The sequence below is a fragment of the Moschus berezovskii genome, chromosome 13, assembly GCF_049115385.1.
Source record: "Moschus berezovskii isolate FMDL1 chromosome 13, NW_MosBer_1.0, whole genome shotgun sequence".
Taxonomy (NCBI): domain Eukaryota; kingdom Metazoa; phylum Chordata; class Mammalia; order Artiodactyla; family Moschidae; genus Moschus; species Moschus berezovskii.
Genome location: NC_142472.1, coordinates 3,008,664 through 3,028,617, shown reverse-complemented (window position 1 = coordinate 3,028,617; position 19,954 = coordinate 3,008,664). Strand labels below are relative to the sequence as shown.

At 43.5% G+C, this 19,954-nt stretch overlaps 1 protein-coding gene across 1 annotated transcript in view; it reads left to right on the top strand.

Moving 5' to 3' along the window:
- Positions 1-19,954, top strand: part of MYO16 (myosin XVI) — a 478,842-nt gene that overhangs the window by 284,398 nt on the left and 174,490 nt on the right. Inside the window, exon 21 of the mRNA XM_055426698.2 lies at positions 18,424-18,496. Within this exon, the coding sequence (XP_055282673.2) occupies positions 18,424-18,496 (73 nt within the window). The remainder of the gene's footprint in view (positions 1-18,423; positions 18,497-19,954) is intronic.

Genomic DNA, 19,954 nt, shown 5'->3' with positions numbered 1-19,954 from the left:
AAAGAAGATTTCCTAGTTCATCCGTGGAGACGTGGAGCTTGGGAAAAACAGGCAGATGGAGGACTTGGTGGAAACCCTAGGTATAGTCCAGTCTCCTTGTTTTATGTTGATTCTGTAATCTTGCTAGTTTGGAGAATAGCAAATAAAGGAAATAATTTAAGAATAGGGATATTGCTACTCAGGGAGATCCCCTGGAGGAGGGCACAGCAACCCACTCCCCCTCCAGTATTCTTGCCTGGAGAATCCCAGGGATAGAGGAGCCTGGCGGGCTGCAGTCCAGGGGGTCTCAGAGACTCGGACACGACTGAGTGGCTGAAGGACAGCAGTGACAGTGTCGCTAGTCATGTGCACTGCTGGGATCTGAGGCGTGGCCGTGTCGGCTGAGTTTAGAGGAAGCAGAGTGGCAACCCACTCCAGTGTTCTTGCCTGGAGAATCCCAGGGAAGGGGGAGCCTGGTGGGCTTCCGTCTATGGGGTCACACAGAGTCGGACACGACTGAAGTGACTTAGCAGCAGCAGCAGCAGCAGAGATGCTGGATTACCGCTGAGCAGCACCCACACCCCACCCCTTCCCTTCTCTCCTGACACGTCTGTGACACGTTTGCAGAGCCTGGGGTCCAGAGCGCAGTTTGTGGGCTTTGATTGTTGGAAAAATAAAGTCCGTGAGGCTTAGTAACCATGGCGTTTCCCCCTTGGTGGGGGCTCCTTGAGGAAGAAGCCACGTAGTATCCTTGCATGGACCAGTGAGTGAGTCAACAGAGACTGACCACGTGGTGGAGGAAGCACTGGACGAGCGGGAGACGTGGGACCTCTGAGATGCCAGTCCTGTGAGCACTGGGAGACAGGTGGCCGGATGCGGTCAAATTGGGATGAAGGCTCCAGGCTTGAAACATCGGAGTGACCCTGCCTCTCATCGGGAGGCAGGGGTCACCATTCCAGGAACTGTGCAGAGGCCTTGTCCTTCGATCCGTAGAGTTAGATTGATCCTGGAGAGAGAAAAGAAGGCTGCTGGAAAACATGTATCACTTGTGAAATTCATCAAACTATCAAATCCTCCTTCTCCCACCCAGTCTGACTGTGATGTGATTAAGTCACAGGAAGAAGTATAGAACAGGTGTACCCATGAGAAAAGCTGGACTATTTTAAACAGAGATTGAACTTGTTTTCTTTAAGTATTTTTGGTTTTAAAATCCACACATCAATGCAGTGATTTAATTCTTGAAATTATCAGGAGGATATTTTTGGTCTCTGAGAATGAGATGGCTGGATGGCATCACCGACTCTGTGGACATGAGTTTGAGTGAACTCCGGGAGTTGGTGATGGACAGGGAGGCCTGGCGTGCTGTGATTCATGGGGTCGCAAAGAGTCAGACATGACTGAGTGACTGAACTGAACTAAACTGATCCCGTTTCTAAATTCATCGTGGTTGTTCAGTCACTAAGTCATGCTCAACCCTGTGACCACATGGACTGCAGCACACCAGGCTTCCCTGTCCTTCACTGTCTCCTGGAGTTTGCTCAAACTCGCCCATCGAGTCGGTGATGTCACCCAACCATCTCTTTCTCTGTCGTCCCCTTCTCCTCTTGCCCTCATTCTTTCCCAGCAATAGGTTCTTTTCCAGTGGCTCAGCAGGCAAAGAACCCGCCTACAGTGCAGGAGACTCGGGAGATGTGGGTTCGATCCCTGGGTCAGGAAGGTCTCCTGGGGAAGGGAATGGCAACCCACTTCAGTATTCTGGCCTGGAGAATCCCATGGACAGAGGAGCCTTGAGGGCTGCAGTCCACGGGGTCGCAAAGAGTTGGACGTGACTGAGCGACTCACACTTTCACTTCAAACATATGAATTTGTTTTAATTTATAAGAAAGTGATTTTGTCAGTCAGCGTGGAATGTCCTGGGCCTCCAGAGAGATTTGCATCAGTGCATTGCCACATGGCACATGTGTTCCCCAGCAGTCTGGGTGAGTCGCTGTAAAGGGCGGTGACTTTAACAGAGGGTCCTGGCGTCTCACGACCAACACCTCACTCTCTGGACTGAGACGGAAGAGCAGAGGGGCGTGGATGTACGGTCCTGCTGGGGCGTCAGGTGGGCACGGTCCTCTCCAGCGTCTGACAACATGAGCTGCATCGAAATGCATGCAGCGAATCTGTGCTCGTGAGATTGTGGCACGCAGTGTAAGTTTCATATTCAGAAAAATGGCTCTTCTTCATCGGTGAGACGTATCTTTCCTAGAGGCAGCAGGTGTTTCAAATGGGGAAAGAGTAAGGATAGCCTTGAAGAACTCTAAAGGCTGGTTTAAAAACAACCCAGGTCAGGATTTTGGATCTCCTGTATTGAGCAGAGCTTTACCTTCATGCTCTGAGATGAAGACAAGGTGAATTCACTGGGATAAGTGGATTTATGGCTGCAGGTTTCATTTGGGACTTCTTCTTAGCTTTGTTCTACTGAGAACTCTGTGTGTATACTATTAGTTATGAATAGTCAGCGGTGTGTATACACATTGGTTGAATTTCCAAGGATTTCTGAACAGAATTGAATGTTTTACTATATATTATATTGAAATGATATAATATACATGATATGGTATAAAGAATATTCTTTATGATTTCCATTTTTTTCTCATTGATGCAATTAGAAAGCACTTAATGTACTTATCAAATGTTATAGTATATTTAGACTTTTTTAGGTCAAAATCTAGTTTGAGAATCTGATGAATTGCATAAACACACACAATTTTTCATATAATTTTTGGGGACTCTCCTCTCAAAAAAAAAAAAGAACAGACAATGTAGCTGGACTGTATTAACTTCTTAATCTATTGATTAAATAATAAATTCTGAGATAATACCTCTAATATGGTTCATAGTCTCCTGCTAGTTTTTAAGGATTTTTAACTCAAATAATTTGTTTGTGATGATTTTGTTGCTGACTTTTTTTTTTCATTAGAAAATTGACTTTGTAATTTTAGATATAATCTCTGATTGTTAAAAACATACACTGAGATACCCCCTGATAGGTGAGTAATGTGATTTTTACTACACTAATATGAGGGCAAGAATGTCAATCTTTTTAAGATTATTTTCAGTGGATTAGATTTGCAGCTGTAACTGCGTATTTGTCAAGGATCTCATCCATTTGGGACAAGAAGTCAGTGTCTTAGTTTATGAAACTCTCGGGCTTGAAGATGGAACCCTGTCCTCTACCTTGCAGACAAACCATCAGAAACGTCTTCTGGATTCTAGTTCATGCCCATACTGTTAGCATACGTCACCTGTAAATGTTAATGCTTTACCTAGCTTCTTAGGACAGTTTCCAAATTCTATCTACAGGTTGTTTTAGCTTTTTGTGCAGCTGGATTTGTCATGCTTTCTGCACCATCTCTTCTTGTTTCCCAGGATGCAAATGTCTAAAAATTCAGATCAGTCGTGTGTGTGTGTTTGTGTATATGGTTATTTTTTTCTTAAGTTGTTTAAACGAACAACCATGACTTTTTAAAAGGACTAGAATGCAGCCATCAAGAGTTTCAGATGGCTCCTATGAAAGTACCATTTGTTTCCTCTTCTGCAAGGAAGTCAGATTGGTCAGGTTACTTCTTTGAGTTTAAAATTTGAGGATTAATCTCCTCCAGTGGCACATCCACTGATTACATCCCAGGCGACTGCAATTGCTCATTATTGGGGCTTGAGACTCTCCAAAGGGCCTCAGAGCATCCTCACGCCTGTCCTGCCCTGCCTCCTCAGAGATGGTCACCTTCATCTTAGCCGAGGATCTGCCATCATTCTGTCCAACAGGACACGTTAAGGTGGGCAGTGTTTCCTCCTTCCTGAGTCAGAGGTTGAGGAAAAGTTTTTATTGAAAAGAATTAACATGATTTGTCAGATATCTGCTTGCTCCCTCCCCACCCCCTGCCCTGTGCCTGCCAAATCTGTAATGGAATTCATGTAACTGTCACCTCCCTCCAGGCTTAAATACTTTTCCTGTTTGGGATCATCCACTAGCTGACCTGTATTAATTCTCAGTAGTGCAGGGCAGGGCTTGGCGGTGCTGAGTGACCGCTAAGAAGCAGAGGAATATCAAAATTAAATACTTTTTAATTTAACCGCGCACGTCTCTCCCCTTATACTCAAGGAATCTCGGTGAGGAAGAATTTTTAACGCTCACTCCAGTATTCTTGCCTGGAGAGTTCCATGGACGGAGGAGCCTGGTGGGCTACGGACCATACGGTCGCAAAGAGTCGGACACGACTGAAGCGACTTAGCGTGCACACACACAGCATTTTTTAAATTAATTAATTATTTTTAATTAGAGGATAGTTTCTTTACAATATTGTGGTGGTTTTCGCCATACATCGACATGAGTCACCCCCAGGTACACACACACAGGATGTCTGAGACCAGAGTAAATTGACTCTCATTGGTAAACTCGGTGATGAGAAAGTAAGGAGAGCGAGGTCCAGAAATTCAATGTTTTCCACCGCTGTTTTGATAACAAAGTTGGAAATTAATTTCCACCAGAAAACGTCTGATCATATTGATATATTTAACATCGCTTGTGACCCCTAAGTAGCACCTGTTTGTCTCAGGTTTATCTGCCCTCATTTCAGACACAAAACTACAAAGCACAACCTGCGCCTGAAGCAGAGACAAATAGATCTGATTCAGACCCAAGTATCTACTGATTAGTTTTATCTTTCCCTCTTAGAACTTTATTAAAATGATTATAAAGATTTAAGTTCTCTGATGGATATGGCAAATCCAAAAGAAAGATAATCTGAAAATTTATACCAACACTTGTAAGTAATTAAGAGTTGGTGAAATGATGTTTTGTACACTGCCTTATTAATTATGATGTAAAACACTTCTTAATAAATGACTTTATATTGTTAACTCCCAGATGCCTCATAGAAATACTAAAATACCTGCTGTGCATTTGTGAGAAAAGGAAAATAGATGTTTGATTTTTCCCCCCCATTTAACATGTAATACCTTCCTTCATTAAGTGTATTTGGGGGAGGTGAAAGATTTAATAATCAGGAAGAGCCTTACCTATTATCTCATACGATTAACATTTGCTGCTTTTGCTTCAGAATTTAACACAAAAGAAATAGAAAACTGCCGCTAAAGGCTGAAGTTTCTTTTGTTTGTCCCGCATAAATCCATCCCTCTCCTTCCTGCTCACAGACAGGAAGTTTCTGTCATTGATTCTGTGTAAATATCCCGCAGTTTTAAAAATTCATCTGGAGGTTGCTGTTTCATAACAGTGTGTAACGTCATGAGTCATCAAGCAGTAAGGAACTGCTCTCACACAGTGCATTTTATGCTGTCCTCCCCTTTTTAACTCCGCGTGGCTTTTGAGATTTCACTGTACTGATACCGACTGAGCTGGTTCCCTCTTTGTCTCTGGGCTTGAGCCCCTGCAGAGAAGCCGCAGTGCCGCGCCTGCTTGCGTTCACAGGGACACTCAGGTCCCCTTTCCTTCTCAGTTTCGTTGTCCCATCCTGAGGTGTCTGTCTGGAGTTTTCCTGGGGTATATATTCAGTAGCAGGACTGCGGGGAGAGTATTAACCTGCATTTCTCTGACTGCCAGTGAGGTTTTACACCACAAAGCAGGTTCTCCACTGCCCCCGTGGTGATGTGCTCATATAGGCCTGGTGGCCTTTGTTCAATTATATACAGTGACCTGACTTAGGGACTTAGCATAGTCATTCTTTCCCTACTTCAAGGTCATCTTACATTTTCCCCCCAAACTTTAAGTTTTTCCATACATCAGGAATTTATTTTTCTTTGTATGAGAAACTGATTTAATGTTATATTTTAGATGGATATTCAATTATCCTTATCTCACTTATTAGAAATACTTTTTTACCCCCTCCTGATTTTTAATCTATGTGACTTAAACTGTATCAGTAATATATTGTTTTAATAAGTAAGTTCTTATAATGCGTTCTTATTTTTCTTATTTGTTTTGGTTATCTCTGGACCTCTATTTTTGCATATGAATTTTATAGTCATTTTGATTCAGACCATTAAAAAATTCATTTGGGATTTTGTGGAGAAATATATTTGTAGATTAATATGGAGAGAAATGGGCTTTTTAGACTGTTGATTTTTTTCTTTCATAAATATGAAATATATATATATTTTCTTCTATATTTCTTTCCTCATGCATTTTTTAATTTCTTAAATATATTTGTGTCTTTTCTATCAATTTCTTGCACATTTTTATTTCATTCTTTTCTAAGTACTTTGTACTTTTCTGTTGCTACGATGGATGCTCTCTTTCTATTATATTTTAATTTGTTTATTGGAATACTCAATCTTGAGTTTCATATGTTGATCTTGTATCTAGGAACCCTGCTGACTTTATTATTTCTAATAATTTTCCAGTGGAATATCTTTCATGAAAGTGATCATGGTTATCTTGTTTGTCTTTTTCGTCATTCTGCTTATTCTTATTTTATTGCATTGGCCAGCACGCCCAGTACAACGTTGAAAATTTCTGGTGATAGTAGACTATTCTTGTCTTGTTTCCAAATTAATGTAATACCTCTAATATTTGTCAGTGAGTAAAGAGTCAGACATGACTGAGCGACTGAGTGACTGAACTGAACTGAATCTGTTTAGGTAGAGTTCCAGTAGATAATCTTTGCTGAATGTTTTCAACCATAAATGGATGTTGTTTCGTTGAATGTTTTTCTTTTATCTATTAAGATTATTTCCACTTTTCTTAGCTTATGTGGCAAATTTTAGTGATGTATGTTTTTTTGATGTCGAGCAATTCTTTATTTTCAGGGTAAGTCCTATTTTGGTCGTGATGTACTAAATTTGATTCTCTAGTCATTACTTTGGATGCTTGCATTTATTTTCATTAATGAGATAAGATTTTTTTATAGAATCTTTTGATTTTATGTCTATGTTGCTGTTCTTGTTGAGTGGGGAAGTTGTTGCTGACTCTTTGTGACCCCGTGGATTGCAGCAAACCAGGCTCCTCTGTGCTCTACTGTCTTCCAGAGTTTGCTAGAATTTATGTCCGTTGAGTCAGTGATGCCATCCAGCCATCTTATCCTCTGCATCTATGTTTAAGAATGAATTGAGAGCATTCTGTTTTTCTTCTCTTCTAAGATGTTTTAAATGAAAATTATATATGCCTTGAGTGTTTGGTGAAATTCTCCCAAAAAATTTTTGAGGAGGTGAAGGGAGAATTGACCTATGAATACTATCTTATAGTTTGTGGGTCTAATCAGATTATTTTCTCTCTTTTTAAAGTCATATATATTTTCTAGAAAATGGTCCACTTTAAGATTTTAAGTACATTCACCAACTAAATCACAGTTTCCTTTTGTTTATAATCTTCCAATCAGTATCTCTTATAATTCTGGTTTGACAGCTTACAGTCCTGATAGTATTTATTTATGCCTTTGCCCCAGTTTCATTGACACGTCTTGCTTAAATTTGGCTGTATGAATTATCTTAAAAAATCAGTTTATTTGTCTTGTCCTTTCTCATGTGTATGCTATTTATTTGACTAATCTTTGCAGTTGTATGATATCCTATTTTGACTCCAGTTGAACTTTTTCCTTTGTTTATCTGACTTCCTCACTGGAATGTTTGTTTCATAGTTTCTAATGATTTTGCTGACCTGAGTGTATGAAGTGTCTTCTGCGTACTTAGTGCATTCCAGGAGATTTGTATGTAGCTCTTCCTTTGTTGTTTAATTCTAAATATTTTGTCTTTATTTTTGTTTCAGAGATTAAATAACAAGCAGTTTGTCGGAAAAATAAATTTGGCATACCATGTTTTCCCCTCCTTCATCCAAATTGGGAATTTTTTCCCATTAAGTAATGAGATTTCTTTGATTCTTATGAATATGGTAGGAGTGACTTCTATTTCTGCATACACATTTAAATCATGGTACTTATTGCCATGACAACCAAAACTACACAATTTAGCAAAATATCTAAGACAAAACCTGCTTTCTAAATAATTCTCCTTCTGCTCCATTTCCTTACCAAAACACCCATATGTATAATGATTTCCTAAAGAGCTATGAACCTTTTCTCTGTAATTGCACATTTTTTTTCATTTTTTTGTGAGATACATTTTTTTTAAATAAAAGGATCCAGAGAAATAAAAAAATGTGAGAGGTTTACCAAAGTTTCATGTATATTGTATTACTCAAAACTGTTTTAAATACTTCATAATAAATATAAAATGATGGCTAAAAATTACCATCCTTATTATAAAAATTACCACATACTATGGACACAATAATGTTTAAATACAAATATTAATCATGGTAATATGGTGAATTATTTCAAGAATAGGTTGGCTTATCAAACCAATAAAGAGCTGTGTACTTTTCCCTAAGTGCGTGTGTTTAGGAGACATGGGGGAAAAAGAGATAATCTTTCAGATCTATGAGACGGTGGCATTTTTAGTATCGAACCGTGGTGCTTTTTCTTTTTGTTAATGACTAGTATGCGATTTGCAAATATTATTTGAGGGCCAGATAGCTTTAATAATGTATGTAAGAAATTCAGTGATTTATTAGGCTAATAAAAACCCACGATCCTTCTCCTGTAGCTCTGACTTGAGCCAAGAGTGCAGAGGCTAAAGCTTGTCTATTTTATACGAAGGGTGAAATCCATCGCTTTGCTGGCGGTGCCCACGCTCTTGTTTCATTTCTTGCTGGGGAAATGCGTCTTGCCTCTGCTCCACCTCCTGATAACCTGTCCTGCTGGGCAGAGTTAACCAAATCTGTACATATTCAGCTCTTCTGCGCCTGTCACTGGCGCGCACGGGCAGTTCTGCCAGAATAAATAATGGGCAGCGCTGTTCAGAGACGAGAGCAGCATGCCCCTCTGTGGCTCTCGGTGACCCTGCCTCTCCCTAAAGAAAACACAGGGAAGGAAACCTCCCTGCAATTTAAATGGGGTGTGCCTTGTTCTAATATCATTTTCTCATGAAGGACGATGGGCTTTTCAACAAAAGGACATGTTTAGTTTTTGTCAGCTCCAAGCTTTTAACTTTTCTCTCTTGACACACCGTCTTATTAAACATGCACTTTCCAAACCTGGCTTTTTCCCGGGTGCAGATGTAATAGGTGGTGTGGTGCATTCATTGTGGTTATCCTTTATTGGAAATTGCCTATAAATGAGCCAGGCTTTGAGCCAGGGATTATTGCCGTTAATATTGACATTAGCTTGTGGAACGAATTATTGTCTCCTCTTTTCAGATAGGCGCTTTCCAGGTGGCTCAGTAATAAAGAATCGGCTGCAATGCAGGAGACTCGGGTTCGATCCCTGGGTCAGGAAGATCCCCTGGAGTAGGAAATGGCAACCCACTGTAGTATTCTTGCCTGAAGAATCCCTTGGACAGAGAAGTCTGGCAGGCTATAGTCCCTGGGGTCATAAAGGGTCGGACTTGACTGAGGCAGCTGAGCGTGCTCTTGAGATAGTGAAACTGGAGTTCAGAGAGGTTGAGTAAGTGGCCCTCGTCACACAGCCAGGAGGAATCAGTGGACTTGGAGGGTGAACCCTACGTGTCAGACTTGAAACCTGAGTTTTCCCAAAAACATCTCCCACATTGAAATGGTCAGAAAATTGAGTTTTTTAAAAAGCATAGTTTTAAAGCTACCTTTAAAAAATATAAATGGTTTCTTTATTTCCTCCCAAGATGATAATTTAGAGTTAACATGCCTGTCCATGGACATGTCCCTGAGGATAAGCCTGTCCTCTGCCCCTCTGTTCTTTGTGTCTGGGTCTCTGTCAGCCAGCAGTGTGCTTTGCAGAACGAGGTGCACCTTTCAGACTACCCATTTGAAAGGTGAGTGAGCTAATAATAAAGTGGAGACGCAGGGGGCAAAACTGCCCCCAGTTGCTCGCATCTCTGCACCCTTGCCCTGTCCAACAGCGTGCTGACACCTCTCTCAAGAGGTTAGGTCTGTTCTCTCTGCCTTTGCGTCCAAGCTGCCCCTTTGTCTTGCTGTAGCCAAGAGAATGCAGCCAAAGTGAAGAGGCACCAACTCTAAGGCCTCGAGTCCCCTGAGATCCCTGTTGTTGCCCCTCGCGTGTGAGCCCAGGCTCTTGTTGGGTGGGGAGATATGCTGTGAGCCAGCCAAGGGCTGGCCAATCCCAGGGCCCTTAGGGGGCGCTGTCTTAGACCTGCCAACCCCCATCAGGCCACCCACGCTGACAAAAGGACCTAGAACCATAATAAGGACTTCCTGTTTTGTTTGGTCAGTGAGTTTTGGGGTGGTTGGTTACCAACAATAGCCACTTGCTACAAGTCACTATGTAGTTAATTTTTCATGGCGGTTCCTTTGAACCTCAAGTTGTGAGTACATATGCTTGAAGGTGATTGTTAGAAAGACAGGTGTCCATTTCCTGGGTGGTCTGGGGGATTCTGAGATGACTGTTAATCCCAGTTCTTCCAAACATTCTTCTCTATCATCTTCTGGGGGCCAGACTAATCACAAACTTTAACAATTTTCAAAATCTACTATTAACTGGCAAAGATAATCCAAAGTGCTCTTTAAAATTTAAATAGAAGGAACCTCATAAAAAAAAAGGGTTTGTATTCAGACAGAATTATTATGGAGAAAAGGAACCCTATTAAGAAAAGCATGATAATTTTGCAGTCTGTGTATGGCAAGTCAACAGGTTGTATACCTTAAGCTTATCCAATATTGTATGTAATTAAATCTTAGTAAAACGGTTGAGAAAAGAGAAAAGCATAGTAAGTGGAAAATGAAGCAGCACTTCTTACTGTACTTTCGACTAGTGGGCCGAGATGTTGTATAGATCTCATTTTCATGGATATTCAAGATGGTAGTTAATTTATGAATACAGCAATTTTATCTTTTAACTCAGTTTTAATTTTTTTTAAAGGGAGTTGGAAATCAAGAGATCTGGGTTTCTATTCTAAAGCTTGACACTTAACATTAATGAAATCTTCAGTGAGACATTTATGTCTTGTGAATCTTAATTTGTTCAACCTCTGAAGCTGTGATAATCACATTTCATTTACTTACAAATTAAGGGTGTTGGCTTATCTCTCTGGCTTGGTTTTGCTTTCAGGACCTAGGATTCTGTGATTCCTAGTCAGGATATTTTCGAAGATGTTCCCCCAGTGTTCCATTGCTCAGTCATGTCCGACTCTTTGTGACCCCATGGACTCTAGCCCACCAGGCTCCTCTGTCCTTGGGATTCTCCAGGCAAGAAGACTGGAGTGGTGTCAGGGGATCCTCCTGACCCGGGGATCAAACCCACGTCTCCTGCATCTCCATTCTTTACCAGTGCCACCAAGGAAACCCTTGGAAGATGTTGGTCACATCCAGATATCTGGTAGCTACCAGCTACCCCCTGGTAGCTTTCTGGCAGGGGGTGAACTCTGAATCAGCCCTCTACACTGCAGATGATGATCGGATGTTCGTATTTCTTATTCCGTCTGGGGTCTGACGTGTCAGCGATCAGCCACAGGGTCTGATTCAGCTCTGGCTCCATCTAAGGGTTTTGTCCCAAACAGCATTCATCTCTTTCCTAAGCTGACTTTGAATTACTTAGGTAACTGTCAGTTCACCTCCTTGCCTGGAGATGACTGAGGACAAAACCTGATGTGGATAGATCCCCCAACCTCGCTGCCCAAAGAAATTTAGTTCATCCGTGTTCCGAAGAGGACTTGCTCTTTAATTCAGGCTCTACCCTTTCTCGTACCCACAGGCCTGGAAGGCAAATCAAAGTCAGACAGATTCCCTGGCCTTTAGCGTTTTGTCTGATATCAAAAGTGGTGTGTTTTACTAAAGAGTCGATGCGGGGTAGGCATTTTTGTTAACCGTTAAAAAAACCCTCAGGAGATTTCTAGGGCAGAATTTGAACTAAAGCAGATCATCTCATTAATATGTTAATCTTGCCTAATGGATTGAATTCCGGTTCATCTGATGACCTCTGTCTGCTCCTCCTTGCTAGAAATTGGATGTTGAGTTAAATGCCTGTGTAATACGAGTCGAGATATCAATAAGTGAAATGACAGCACTGCGGACTGCCGCACGGAGCCGGCATTTTGCTGGCTGCAGGCCCTTGGCTCCCTCCTGCCAAGGCAGCTATTGCAATAGCAGTCACATAAAGCTATGGTTTTTCCAGTAATCATGTACAGACGTTAGAGTTGGACCATAAAGAAGTCTGAGCACTGAAGAATTGACACTTTCAAAACTGTGGTGCTGGACAAGACTCTCTAGAGTCCCCTGGACTGCAAAGAGATCAAACCAGTCAGTCCTTAAGGAAATCAGTTCTGAATATTCACTGGAAGGACTGATGCTGAAGCTGATGCTCTGATACTTTGGCCACCTGGTGCGAAGAGCCAACTAATTGGAAAAGACCCTGATGCTGGGAAAGATTGAGGGCAGGAGGAAAAGGGGACGACAGAGGATGAGATGGTTGGATGGCATCACCGACTCGATGGACGTGGATTTGAACAAGCTCCGGGAGAAACTGAAGGACAGGGAAGCCTGCAGTTCATGGGGTCCCAAAAAGTCAGACATGACTGAGTCACTGAACAACAAAATTTCACTCAATAATAAATAATGAAATAGATTTTGGAAAAAAAATAAAGCAAATACATTTTGTCTGTCAGTAGTTGCAAAAATAATCCTTAAAAAGCTTTACACCTGGATTAATTTTTTTTTCCCTGAAAATAGTTCTTCCTTTCTCTCCATCTTTTTTAAACATTTTATCTGGTAACCAAATGCGGTTTGGAATTTGGTTATGTATGCAGTGTGAATAAATGAAAGGAGTGTTCTTTCAACCAAACGCATGCTGCTCTACATGACTAATTAATACTTTGCTTTCCCTAACCGGAACCAGGATCAACACCATGCTCACCCACGTGCAGCTGGACTGCCTTGGCGCCCTCTGTCTGTCTGCACGAAGCCCGCATTGTTACAGGAGGGGGAGAGGATGTGCTGAGGTCTGGCCACTCGTGGCTGTCCTCCCTTCTCCTGACTTCCATCTACACTGCAGGCTGTCGCTGTAGGAGCCCCACTGCCCAGGCAGCCAGGAGCCGGTCTGGGGAATCGGACCTGAGAGCCTGATTGCTCAGTCCTGGTGCAGGGAGGCAGCCGCCAGCCGTGCTCTGGGGCGGCACCTGGCCGTCAGGACGCACCCCTGCTCTCTCCTGACTCCCAGGGTCCCTGCTGCACTTCCCATGCCTGGAAAACCAGACCGTTGTCCGCACCGTCTCTGCTGGGCTCCGTTGCCCTGAAGGTTACAGTTACCCTTCCTCCAGCAGCTCAGAAGGTGACCACTCTGCATTCAATCACACATCTTTCCAGCAAAGGCTAATGATAGAATTGTAATAGCCTGGTGGCTCAGAAGTAAAGAATCCACCTGCGGTGCAAGAGACACTGCAGGAGCTGCATGTTTGACCCTGGGTCAGGAAGATCCCCGGAGGAGGAAATGGCAACCCACTCCAGTGTTCTTGCCTGGAAGACCCCATGGACAGGGGAGCCTGGTGGGCTACTGTCTATGGGGTCTCTAGATTTGGACACGACTGAGTGGCTGGGCTCGCTCACATACACAGAACACTGTAAATGTTAAGAGGTCATCTCTAGGTCTACCATTGAAGACATTTCCAGGTGCTCTTTTCAGGCAGACTGTACTTCTTTCTAGGTCTTCTAGATATATAATAGGGTTTATTTATACAGATTTATGTATTGATTTCTGTTAACTTGACAGTTTCACTAAATCCCTCCTAGGATGCATGTTGTTTAGTTAATTGTGTCGTTAGAGTGGGGTATCTGTTAATTCTTTTTGTTGTTTAACTGTAACAATGGGCATCACTCTGTCTTTAATTGCATTTCTGATCATTGTCTTAGTATTGGGTCTTGCTTGTGGAAGTCCTGGTTCAAATGATATGAATATTTCAAAGTTATAAGCCACGTAAGGAAGTCATTTTTTAAGAAGGCCCTGCCAATTTCAGCCGCCAACAAAAGTGTTCAGGAGTATGTTTCTCATCGTAATTTTTCAAAATTTTATTTCTTTTGCAATTTTCATGAGATTGACATTTTACTATGCTGATTTGGCGTTTATATTTCTTCTGTTAGCCACCCTCTTTACTTCTAGAGCATGTTTAAACAACTTTTTCTTAAAGCAACTTGCAGTGATCGGAGAGACACTGTGTACCAGCTATTACCCTAGAACTTTCTTTACCTTGCTTCTTATCATAGGAAATGTCTAGCTGGATAAATACAATTTGCTGTCTTAGTTTTACAGATGATGAAACTTGCAGCTCAAAAAATTTAAGTATTAATGACTTTTCCAAAGTTATCCAACTAAAAAGTCTTTGAATCAAGATCCTTGTGAAGATGGAATAACTCCAAAATTTGACAAGCTTCATCACTAGTCTCCTACAAGGGAAAAGACGCAGCTCATTACATGGAAAACACACACACACACAGCAAAGCGACAGGTCAGCCTGAACCTCAGCACCACGGTCCCCACTGAGCGAGCTTCATCCCAGACGCCCCTCTGGGCACACTAAAGATGGTGCGAAGAGGCGGGTTGGGCGAAAGACGGTGTGAAAGACCTGTTAAAATGAAAGAGAGTGCATTTTAAAACAACAGTGACGTCTAGCAGAATTTACTTGCATTTATACTATTTATCCTCCAGAGGAATTTAGTATTTGCATAATCATGCTTTTGAATGTCTTCCTTTGACTTTTCGCAGAATCGAAAACAAGGGGAAAAAATGGTCACATTTGTTTTCCTGTATGTGTTTATAGCTTCCTGCTCTAGCGTTTGACTCTCTGAACCATGTAGAGTTTATTTGGACACGGGGGAAGGGCTTTAGTTTTTTTTCTTCTGAAATACTGAATCAGTTACCTGAAGACCTCCAGTTAATGGTTCTCTGCTTCCTTAACTGACTCACACTCTGCCATGCGATGCTTGTATTAGGGCTTTAACAGTGCTCTCCCTCCTACTTGGGAAGCTCATCTGTACAATCGGCAGTAAACAGACAGGATAGTGCAAAATCACTCTTTTATCTTGTTTTAAAGGAAAAAAATGGTCATGCAAGTGACACGATTGCCCGTAAGTATCAAGCACAGCACAGGCCCAGAAAGGGACGTTGCTGGCCCCGGTGGCTCTGCAGTTTGGACAAATCAAGCCGAGTAGAAACAAGAGCCTGGCGTCCGCCCCGGGACTCCCCCGAAACTTCCACTGCAGGGGCAAGGGCCAGTCCTTGGTCAGGAACTAAGATCCCGCAAGCCATGCGGCACGGCCAAGCAACAAAAGCAAAACCCACCCGCTCTGCGCCGGCAAGGAGCCTGGTGATGGCACAGGGAACACCGTCGTGGTGAGGGGCCGTCACTCCCACCGGTGGAAATCCGTACTGCGATCCCCCTGTAGATGCGCTGGACAGAGACATTGATGCGAGGGCTGGGCTGGGCAGTGTTCCAGAAGCTTCCGGGCCTCTCTTTGCAAGAAGCTCCTCAGGGGTAGCCCCCCCGCGCCGCCCTTCCACGGCCCCGCCCCTCCACGCCCCCACACCGCCCGGCCCCGCCCCTCCACGCCCCCATACCGCCCCACCCCCAAGCCCCAACACCGCCCCGCCCCTCCACGCCCCCATACCGCCCCACCACGCCCCCACACCGCCAGGCCCCGCCCCTCCACGCCCACACACCGCCCGGCAACACCCCTCCACGCCCCCACACCGCCCGGCCCCGCCCCTCCATGCCCCCCACGCCCGGCCCCGCCCCGCCCCTCCAGGCCCCCATACCGCCCCACCACGCCCCCACACTGCCCGGCCCCGCCCCTCCACGCCCCGCCCCGCCCCTTCACGGCCCTGGCCCGCCCCCACAGCCCCGCACAATCCAGGGTGTCGGAGTCGTGGCTGGCTCAAGGGCCCCTCCTCACGCACTCACTCTGTGCGTGCGCATCACAAAGACGGTGGCTCGCGGAGAGGCGGTGGGTGAAGGGGACACAGGACTGGACACCTGGGCTGATAGAGCGAGGCGGCCAGCGTCTGTGCTTGGACCGTCCAGGACGAGCGAGTTCTGAGGATGATCGTCTTCGCGGGAGAAGGAAGCGGTTACTTGGATTCCTGTTCATTCTGCACCCGCATTTCATGACCTTCACGGTTCGTCTTTATTTACAAGAACGCTGTGAGGAACAGCGTGGCTTTTGGAGTGGCTCAGTGTAATCTGTGAAAGAACATGCGTGTGGCTTAGTGGGGTTCACTCGTGTTGTACTTCAGTTCAGTCGCTCAGTCATGTCCGACTCTCCGCGAACCCATGAATCACAGCACGCCAGGCCTCCCTGTCCATCACCAACTCCCGGAGTTCACTCAAACTCACCTCCATCGAGTGGGTGATGCCATCCGGCCATCTCATTCTCTGTCGTCCCCGTCTCCTCCTGCTCCCAATCCCTCCCAGCATCAGAGTCTTTTCCAGTGAGTCAACTCGTCACATGAGGTGGCCAAAGTATTGGAGTTTCAGCTTTAGCATCAGTCCTTCCAATGAACACCCAGGCTTGATCTCCTTTAGAATGGACTGGTTGGATCTCCTTGCAGTCCAAGGGACTCTCAAGAGTCTTCTCCAGCACCACAGTCCAAAGCATCAATTCTTCGGCGATCAGCTTTCTTCACAGTCCACCTCTCACATCCATTCATGACCACGGGAAACACCATAGCCTTGACTAGACAGACCTTTGTTGGCACAGTAATGTCTCTGCTCTTTAATATACTATCAACGTTGGTCATAACTTTCCTTCCAAGGAGTAAGCGTCTTTTAATTTCATGGCTGCAGTCAGCATCTGCAGTGATTTTGGAGCCCCAAAAAATAAAGTCTGACACTGTTTCCACTGTTTTTCAATCTATTTCCCATGAAGTGATGGGACCAGATGCCATGGTCTTTGTTTTCTGAATGTTGAGCTTCAAGCCAACCTTTTCACTCACCTCTTTCACTTTCATCAAGAGGCTTTTGAGTTCCTCTTCACTTTCTGCCATAAGGGTAGTGTCGTCGGCATATCTGAGGTTATTGATATTTCTCCCGACAATCTTGATTCCAGCTTGTGCTTCTTCCAGCCCAGTGTTCCTCATGATGTACTCTGCATATAAGTTAAATAAGCAGGGTGACGATATACAGCCTTGACGTACTCCTTTTCCTATTTGGAACCAGTCTGTTGTTCCACGTCCAGTTCTAACTGTTGCTTCCTGACCTCCATACAGGTTTCTCAAGAGGGAGGTCAGGTGGTCTGGTATTCCCATCTCTTTCAGAATTTTCCACAGTTTATTGTGATCCACACAGTCAAAGGCTTTGGCACAGTCAATGATGAAGAAATAGATGTTTTTCTGGAACTCTCTTGCTTTCTCCATGATCCAGCGGATGTTGGCAATTTGATCTCTGGTTCTTCTCCCTTTTCTAAAACTTGCTTGAACATCTGGGAGTTCACGGTTCACATATTGCTGAAGCCTGGCTTGGAGAATTTTGAGTATGACTTTACTAGCATGTGAGATGAGTGCAATTGTGCGGTAGTTGGAGCATTCTTTGGCATTGCCTTTCTTTGGGATTGGAATGAAGACTGACCTTCTCCAGTCCTGTGGCCACTGCTGAGCTTTCCAAATTTGCTGGCATATTGAGTGCAGCACTTTCACAGCATCATGTTTCAGGATTTGAAATAGCTTAACTGGAATTCCGTCACCTCCACTAGCTTTGTTCGTAGTGATGCTTTCTAAGGCCCACTTGACTTGACATTCCAAGGTGTCTGGCTCTAGGTCAGTGATCACGCCATTGTGATTATCTTCATCATGAAGATCTTTTTTGTACAGTTCTTCTGTGTATTCTTGCCACCTCTTCTTAATAGCTTCTGCTTCTGTTAGGTCCATATCATTTCTGTCCTTTATTGAGCCTGTCTTTGCATGAAATGTTCCCTTGGTATCTCTAATTTTCTTGAAGAGTTCTCTTAGCAAAAACAAGACCAGTAGCTGACTGTGGCTCATATCATGAACTCCTTATTGCCAAACTCAGCGATCAATGTGTTGTACTTACGTGTGCCAGAGAAATTGCTTGACTTGCTGCTGGGGTAGCCTGACAAGGTACAAGTTTACACTCAACAGGTAGCTGCAGAGTCCTTCAGAGGAAGCAAGTCTGGCTGAAGGAGATGACAGAGAAAGTGTTTCAGAGAAGCATATATTAAACCAGCCGTTTGTTGTTGCAGTTTGTACTTAGATATCAAACACATTTTTGTTAATGAGTCTGTGTTTGAATCCACGCATTCAAAGAACACTTTTCCCTCCTAATTTTCAGTTTTTCACCAGGTTTGCATGTTTATACTTCAGATAATTGATGCCATGCTCAGTGGCCAGGTTTCTCTGACCTGGAGTGTCAGTGGGCAGGGTTAAGGATGCCCATTCACTGTGTTCTGTTCCATTTCAGCTCACAGACATGGGGCATTGGGATTCTGGACATCTTCGGATTTGAAGAATTTCAAAAGAATGAATTTGAACAAGTAAGTGGATTTCTTTTGAAATTTTATTAACTTGAATGGTTTTTCCAACTAATAGTTACCTCTTGTGAATTGATTAGAGACTGTCCCCATTATTTCTTGCACACATATAATTAAAAGAAGTACTTCACCACCCTGTTTTAAATTAATGTCCCTGGTTTGTTCACATAGTCATCATTTTTATATGACCTTGTAAACTGGCCTAATCATTTAATTTTAAACAGAGGTGCTTGTTTAAAATACAGTATTAGATGAAGACCGGAGCTGTGTTTATGGAAATGCCACTTCAGCTGGGCCAGGGACAGTGTGGGCACCTCTGAAATGAGGGTGAAGGTCTTTAGAAAACCCTGGCCAAAAATCGGAATGGACATACTCTGTCATGCTCAGTGCTCTTATTTGTAGATTCAGCTTTCTGCCACATACATACATATGACTAATGGCCAACTCATAAAAGGAGGTTAAAGAGGCATTGATTATTTTTAATCCATTGACAATTTAGGGGACTTGAAAGGCACTCAGTTCTTTAGGCATGCTATTAGTATAGTGCAAATAGTTTAATTGAATTAAGTACATCTAAAAATTAAATATTAAAAATAGAAATAAAATTTGCCTCATCAGAGAAGGAAAAATAAACCTGTGAAAGGTACAGGTGGAAAAAGGAAAAGCCACACTATATTATATTACATGAAAAATTTCAGGTATGCAATGCTTAGGGTGGTTAGTGACCCCAGATAAGAAATTAACTAAAATGAGTTTGAAACCAAATTCTCTGACTTTTTCTAGCAGAGCTCTCTTGGCCAAGATGTAGAATCTGTAATGAGCTTTGGTTTCCTTATCTGTAATGTCAAGATGGCAGTAGACCCACAGAGCAGTGAGAGTAGACAAGGTGCCTGTTACGGCGGTTCTGGTGTCATTTCCAGCTTTCTGCACTTGTGTAAGAAATGGTGGGTAGCTGCAATCACCTCTGCACCTAAAAACGGGATGCAGAGCCCTGTGACTAGTTCTTAATCATGCTGACTCACTTAATCCAGGGTGAGTCATCATGAATCATTTCTCTGCAAAACTCTACCCAAATTCTCCTCTGAAATAAGACCAAGGAGACCAGAGATTCATTCTCCCTTTGTTCTTCTGTGTCCATGGATTCATGCAAAAGGGAGGACTTTGTGGTTCTGTTTATTTACTGCTTATTCTTAAGAGAAGCAGTGATGCCCGTAGGAAGAAGGCAGTGAAGAGCTGGCAGCTGGCTGTCCCAGGCGAGACGCAGGCCTGCAGCCGCCTCCACTGACGCAGCTCAGCCCGCGTGTGTGAATGCGGACGCCAGTGGGATCGATTCTCGGTAAATGCAGCTCAGCCCGCGTGTGTGAATGCGGACGCCAGTCGTGACGATTCCTTACACTTTTGTCTCAGAATAAGACGGACTTCTGGTCTCTAAGGAGACTCACAGTTTCTGCACCTTCTGGT